The 8056-nt window shown below is 33.9% G+C and overlaps 1 protein-coding gene across 1 annotated transcript; it reads left to right on the top strand.

Annotated features, from left to right (window-relative positions):
* Positions 1–6769: 6769 nt before the first annotated feature.
* Positions 6770–7438, top strand: LOC104884760 (protein ZW2). The gene has a single exon (XM_010669448.3). It carries the CDS (start codon positions 6770–6772, stop codon positions 7436–7438), a length of 669 nt encoding a protein of 222 aa, XP_010667750.2.
* Positions 7439–8056: the final 618 nt, after the last annotated feature.

The raw sequence follows: 8056 nt of genomic DNA on the forward strand, positions 1-8056 counted from the left end.
GACATTTGTGCCTCATCATTTTTTTTTCATATATTCCACCTTATCTTCATTTCCCTTTATTATCCTTCTTTTCTTCACACATTCATCCAAAGTTCAACAAGTGCTTTTAATCTTGATTCATGGTATATGGAGCATAGACATATTGATAAGATGGTGAAAGAAGAAGACGCATTAGTTAAGGGGGAACATGAAAAGGTTGGAAGAAACACTAATGCTTGAAAGAATGAAAGTACTGTTTCATACTGTGCGGGGCACAGTGCCATGAGGTTCGAATTAACTTATTTCACCTTTGATATCTTATTGATTGACTCTAGTAATTGTATGGTCTGACTCTCTTTAAAAAAAAAAAAAAAAAAGAGAGAGAGAAGAAAAGAAAAGAAAAGAAGAGTAAGACACTTGTGTTAGATAAATCTTAGAGTTCAATTTCTAGATGGAAAAAATATTATCAAAGGTTTGAAAATCATTATTTTGGATTCCAGTATATCCGAAGATTAGTTATATTTGAAAGGAAATAGATTGTTCAGTGGCACAGTGGCACACACAGTGCCACAGTGAAGAAAGTCTTATGATGTTTATTTGCGAAAGTTGAAAATATGAAAAAGGGTTTAAGCACTTGTTGTTCCAATTGCCATTTCAAATCTTTAAGCTTGCATTACCTATCTCCATCTTACATTCTTAGCTACTAACCATGATCCTTCATGATTATTTCTTTGCTTCTAAATTCGGATTGTGAGTTGGATTATATTTTGCTTAATGACTTCGGATTGTGAGTTGGATTATGACATAGCACCAGCATCCTTAGTATTTATTGCTTGAGCTACTTGAATTATTTTACGACTATATCTCACTTTGACTTGCTAAACATGTTGATGCTATCCTTTTTGATAATGTCAAAAGGGGGAAGATGGGTATAATACTTAGACTATTGAATGAAATTATCTTGGTTACCAAGTTACTTGTGAAAACGTATGTGAATGATATTATGTTACTTTCCCTAATGTGATTAATGATGCATACTTTGAGGGGGAACAAAATATGCATACTTTAGGGGAACAAATGTTTATTAACAATATTATATTTATGGTTTGTCATCATCAAAAAGGGGGAATTTGTTGTGCATGTACATGTTATGTTTATGCACATGTTATGTTTTGATGATGAAAATTAATATAATATGTTGTAGCATGAAAGTATGTAACAGTTGCAACAGATGCATGAAGAAAGAAATTGATAAACGAAGACTTTGAAGAAAAGAAGAATCAAGAATGAAGTTCTAGTTTATAATTTCTTAGAATAGTTACTTTGATTAAAATGTAATATGCTCTAACTTAGTGATATGCTATGTGCTAAATATAGAAATATATTAGTATAATTATTATTTTCTTGAGTTAAGAAAGTAAATAATTATATTAAAATTATATATCTATATAGAGGAAATAGATTTTCGAAATAGAAATAAAAAGGATTAAGGAAAACGAGTTTTTAGAAAAAGATTTTGTAAAACCGAGTTTCTAAAAGATTTTTGATAAAAACGAGTTTTTTAAAAGATTTTAATAAAATCAGATTTTGATAAAAACGAGTTTTTGAAAAGATTTTAATAAAAATTAGATTTTGATAAAAACGAGTTTTTGAAAAGATTTTAATAAAAATCGGTTTTTGATAAAAGCGTGTTTTCAAAAAGATTTTTAAAACAGAATTTTATTAAAACATATTTTCAGATTTTCTAAAAGGATTTGGAAAAATACTTTTTAGATATAAACAGACTTTGAGTTGAAAAAGAAAATCTAATGTGGAAAACTTATCTTTTTAAGTTTAAAAGATAAAGATAGAAAAAGATAAAGTTTTATCCCTTAAATCAAGGATTAAAAGATAAAGATTTTTTTAAATGATTTTCGTCCTAACCAAGCCCTATAAAAGGGAATCAGAATTCACTTTTGAATCTCACGTTTTCAGAGAGAAAAATCGAGTCTATTAAAAGCTGAAAACTATTTCCTCCGGCACTGAGCATATCACTGAGCGAGTCAGATTTAAGTTACTATTATACGATTGTAATTGTCCTCTACTTGCTTGACTAAGAAGCACATCATTGAGGATCGTTCTTTTTTTGTAACTTTAACATTATAGAGAGTGTCAACACTTAGAGTTAAGTGTTGGGAGTCATTAATAGGGTTAGTAGTGAGGGGAATCTTATTGTATCAAGAGTTTGATATTTTAGGATTCAAAGAAATAAAAGAGTTTTTGTTTCTTGTGGACGTAGATCTCAGAGGTGAGATTGAACCACGTTATATCTTGTGTTTGCGTGTCAAATCTAATATCTTTTAAGTTTATTATTCGCAAAAACTCAAATCAGCGATTTACGAGTGTTTGGCACAGTGCCAGGCACTGAGCCACAAAAGGATTTTTGCGAAAAACGATTAGATTTCACCACTCAATTCAAACCCCCCCCCCCCTTCTTGAGTGTTCCCTTGGGTTACAATATTATATCTGATGTTTTGCATCTTCGATCCCCATTAATGGAACTTGATCTTGTTGTTCGTCGGCCTGTCAAGCTTCTATGTGATAATGTCTGCTACTTACCTTACCGTTAACCCTGTTCAACATGACCAGAGTAAGCACATATATATTGACTATCATTTTCGACGTGAATGTATAGCTCATGGGGATCTTATTGTTTGATATGTCCCCACTCAACTTCAGCTTACAGATAACTAAACCACTTTTTAGTCAACGTTTTGAATTTTTAAAATCCAATATGCATGTAATTTCCTCTGCACATATTGAGGGGGGATGTAATAAAATATACCTCAGAGTATTTATGTAATTTAGGTGTAAATCCTAATTTATGATATCTATATTGAGTACTAGGCTCCATCATTGAGTAGAGCCTCATATTATTATTCATAGAACATCTATCGTGAGTAATGATGTTAATTGAGATAAGAGGATTATTATTTTTGTATCCATTTAACTTTTTTCGTAGCTTATGAATAACATATACCTAGTATTTGGTTGTGACTTAACATTTCTGTAGATCAGCCCCGACCCAAACATTATGGAGGCCCTGTGCTCGTGTCGAAATATAGGCCCCATAAATCTATGTTATGAGTTTTGAAATTGAACACACAAAAACAAGAAGTGGTTGAACACAAAAGAATTAATGGAAAATGTTGTATAGTTATAGCATGAAAGGTTTCAGGTTACTTTAGAGAGTCACCTTAAGATTCCAAAAATTTTAATTTAGGTTTCAAGTTACTTTAGAAAGATACTTTAATATTTAAAAGGTTTCAAGTTGAACATAACTAAAATGGAGTGTTTGAATTATAAATTTTGGGAAAGCAGATATATCATTTGGTAATTCCAGATTGGGCGCATGTTATACAGAAGACAAAGCCATCTTGGGTTGATAATACAAGGGAACAATGTAATCAATGAAAAAGCAAACAAAATTGAAAGGCACAATTGTTTCAAAAGAATTAGAATGCATATATGAATAATATTATCAGACAAAACCCAAAGGAACAAGAGGGCCAGAATAATAGAATTCAGAATTGAACTGAACTGAATTGAACTGAATTGAACTGAACTGAACTGAAAATAAGCTGGGGAGAACAGGCCCTTAGACAAAACCTGAAGCATTCACTAAAAACATAATTAAAAAATCTTTAACAAACTCAATAAAACTAAGAAAAACCCACATTACAACACAAGAAATATTAATTGCAAAGAAAGAAACCACATGAGTTTATGAACTTTTAGATGTGAATTGATTTTCTCCCATTGGAGAAGATTTTGGTGAATTGATTTAAAAAAATTTAGGAGAGAGAGAGTTCCACTGGTTAAGGAGAAAAGGAAGGAGGAGAATTGGAGAATGACCAGCAGTTAAAGAGAAAAAGTGAGGAGAGAGAAAGTTAGGGTTGTTGTGGTACCGTAGTCTACCGTGCATCATAATTCACGCGTATAAATGTGTGGTACTTTAGGGCTTGGGGCTTATCAGTTCAGAGTTTTTTTTAGAATTTGAGTCTCCTCTAAAAGGGAGGCCCTACTCTGAGTCCCACTTTCGACTTGTTCAGGACCGACCCTACTGTAGAAAGGGTCGTCTCGTATAATTTTGGGGCCCTTTGCTAAATTAAGAATGAGGCCCCAAAGGGTAAATAAAAACGACAAAGTAAAAGTTCATACAACTAATAAAATGTGCTCTTTTTCCAAACGAAATTCGACATATTCTAGTCTACTACATACAAACTCTACTTGAAAATTGCAACCCTTCTATCACTCTTTGAAGAAAAATCATTGATCAATTCTTCGTAACCAATTTTATCCAATAATTCATTCTCGATGGCTATCATCAACATTATCACAATTATCATTCAAAATTCCACCATCACAATCAACATTATAAGCATTCTCATTCAAAATTTTCATTCAAATTCACATCATTGTAATCAACATTAACATCAAAATTTTGATTTTCATGAGAAACATGAACATGAACATCTTTAACCACAAACTTATCAAGAGCTCCTCTTTGGGAACGTGTCAATTCTTCAATTCTTTTTTTTTTTCTTTTTGCGTTTTTCAAATCCAGAATCATATTTTCTAGTTTTCGGTAACATAACTAAAAAATTTTTACAACAATCACGAAACAAATCATATAATTTGCGATTGAGAAAAGCAAAAAAAAGTTGAGTTATCAACTGCTTCCATGTCCAACGTAAGACAACAACGCACAGTAGCAGATAGACTGACGTCATATTCAACAACTTCGCGGCACGACAACAGCAACTTCCAGGCACGGCGACAGTCTGGCGACCGTCGACCACTCCGGCAGATTAGTAAATTTGTTGCCTGCTTATAGATGAAAACTGAAAAGCAAAATAAAAATTAATTTGTTAATTGCACAATTCTAGCTTTAACCCTAAGAAATAACCAGAATATAACAACCCATAATTTTAGATTATCAAATTAAAAAACAACAAAAATAACAAAATGTTCAGATTTAAGAAATTACCTTAATACCTTCGTCCTTCAAGATCGGAGAAGCCAAAAATGTTCAGATTGAAGGATTAATGAATTTTTTTCTCTTTGGAATTCGAGAATTAAGCTGTGAAATTAAAATTGAATTTAGATCTAAGATTTCAGACGTGGAATTGTGGAAGAGAGCCGTGAATGGCGTTTTGCAGGAGGAGCCATAATGATTTATGTAGAATTGAAAGAGGTGTGGAAGTTGGAACTGTGGAGTAAATGAGCGAGAATGACTGAAGAAGCGTGATTTTGGCTGTTTGTTTCACACCCTTTTGCTTCTCATTAATGAATGATTTTTTTTTTTACATTGGACAGCCCACCCAAAAAATTGGGCTCTTGTATTTTTAAGGATTCTGTGTAGTTGCTCACCTACACAGGATCTTAACCGGGCCTGACGGTAGATAAAAGTGCAAATGAGGTATTCAATGCGAAGATGATTAAATTAGAATTCCACTATATGGTTATTGGTGAGTGATGTGGGTTGTGAAAAATTTACATCAACCGCGACGCAATCGTAACATCCATTGATAATACCAAGCAAACTAGAGTTCGACCAAACTTGATTTCATTCCTGCCATGGATTAATATTTAGTTATGAGGTTACCCCCAAAATTAACACAAAGATCTTCAAACTCATTCACCCTGAATATAAAGATTAAAATCATGAATTGCTTTAAGGTTGTAGCCCATTTCCACACAAAGACCTATCTGGGATTGTCTGGCCGGGCTCGAGACGTTTCTTCCCTTCTCTCCAGATCCAATAACAACCAAAGACAAAACTGCACAGGCGATTTCTAGCCCAAGTTATACTGTTATAATGGCACATTGTAAAGTGTTTCTAGCCCATTTCTAATCTCTGGTGGTATTAACTTACCCATTCGTATTGCAAAAGGCCCAATCTTATAATGAAATGATTGACAATGCCATTTCCCTATATTTTCATTTTAGGAACCCATGCATTATGCATATGCCAAAGTTATTAGCTTACCCATCCCTTTTGCGAAATCCCAATTTTTAATCACGCCGACTACACAACCGAAACAAAGCAATGACGTCGTTTCCTTATTTATGTGGAAACATTTGGTTCGTGCCTTTCCACTTTTTTTTCGCATTGAGATTTGTGCCTTTCTATGGGAACTCCGGCCGTTCATTGTACCTAAATTGTATTATTTTAGTTATTTACTTTTTTATTCGGTAATTTATTGTGTCAAGCAGGCTTAACCATCACGAGTTAAGGTCTTAAGGCGATCTCAACTCATAAGAAACTTCCACAGATTAAAAATTGGAGATTTATACCCGAAAGTAAATATCTACACAAACACGTCAAATATGGGATTAATGAGAATCAAACTTCTTGAGAGGTGGAAGCTCCATCCATTAGACTTTCACATGATTCTCGTATTTTATGTTTCTTGATATATAAGTTCTTTGAGTATTTTAAAAAAAAAAAACCTTCAAAGGGAAGTAAGCCGTACACGTACAGAGAACAATCAAAACGCATAAATTAGTGCTCAAAAATAAAATCATCTGAAACCTTTACGAAATAGAACACCAAACAAGATTTCAGAAGGGTGTAAAAAATTCTAAAAACACCAAGCAATAGCTGTTCGACGAAATTCTCATATACCGACTTTTCGATGATATGCACCGTTATAAATACCAAATGCATAAACGGACTAGATTCACGTACACCACCTTCTTGCCGCCACACTCAAAACCAACTTGTCTAGCCACCACGAAAGAAAAGATGCCTATTAGCGACACTTTCGCTGCATTCTTCAAAGGTTGGCTCGAACATCAACAAGCCTTCCTCGACCAACTTGTTGACACAGCCGAGCACGAAGACAAGAACAGCAGCCAACTAATTGAACAGGTACTCTCGCATTACGCGGAGTACTATGAGATGAAAGCTCAAGTCATCTGGCAAGATGTGTTCGTTGCCTTCTCACCACCATGGTTAACTCCCATTGAGAAAACCTTCCTTTGGGTGGGAGGGTTTAAGCCCTCGCTTACCTTTTGCCTTGCGGAGGTTTCTAATAATTCCGACATGATATTAGAGCAGGTTGAGAAGTTGGCAAGTTTAAAAGCCGAAACTATATGGGCAGAGAAGAATTTGGTGGATGCATTGGCCTCTGTACAAGAGAGCATGGGATCTCCACCACTTATAAGCCTTGTTAAGCAATATGGAAGGTTAGTGGACGGGGAGGTGTCGGAGTTCGCTGATGTGATCGATAAATGGAAGGAGTCGATGTCGAGGGTGCTTGAAAGTGCGGATAATCTCCGTAGGAATACCGTGATTAAGGTAATAGAAATCCTTAATGTGAAGCAAGGCTTGAAGTTCCTAGCTGTTGTTGCCAAGTACTATCTTGGAATAAGAGCCTGGGGACTTCAAAATGATGTCCAAAAAGATCCATAAGAGGGGCATAATTAATAACACATATGTGACTAAATTGGAGCTCAAGTGTTGTCTCCGAATATATTCAAACCATAAAACATAAAAAAATGTTCAAATGAACAACTAGTATGCTCTTTATAGCTTTTGAAGCTTATTATTTTTATATTGAACTTAAGAGTACTAAACGGTGCTGATTGTTTTGGCTTCTCATAGGACCATAATTATATGAGAGGTGCAACCGTTTGTAGTCTATTCTTATGTAAGTGTAAAACTTTGGCGGTGATGATCAAAGTTTAGTTGAGTTTGTTTATTTTATTTTTTCTTTTATTTTGTGGTGTTATATGAAGATTGGCTGAGTGCATGAAGACATTCATAGCTTTATCACGGCATCACTAATTCATCACTAGATGTATGGGTAGTATGAGGATATAAATATTTAGAAGATTTTTATCCAAAAACCACCTTATAAAAATATGAAAAGGTTGTTCTATACTTTTTTTTAACAATTCTCAATGGTATACACAAGTTTTTTTTAATTCCCAAAACATACATGAGGTATTGTTCACAGTTTAAATATGACATAAGTTGCTAAACCACAAGAAAAGACGATATCAACGACCGCTGAGAACCGTCGCTGAC

The sequence above is a fragment of the Beta vulgaris genome, chromosome 1 (genome assembly GCF_026745355.1).
Source record: "Beta vulgaris subsp. vulgaris cultivar EL10 chromosome 1, EL10.2, whole genome shotgun sequence".
In the NCBI taxonomy this organism is placed as follows: domain Eukaryota; kingdom Viridiplantae; phylum Streptophyta; class Magnoliopsida; order Caryophyllales; family Amaranthaceae; genus Beta; species Beta vulgaris.

What these genes read in the sequence shown, in the direction of transcription:
- LOC104884760 (XM_010669448.3), top strand. Translation starts at nt 6,770, where the DNA reads ATGCCTATTAGCGACACTTTCGCTGCATTCTTCAAAGGTTGGCTCGAA.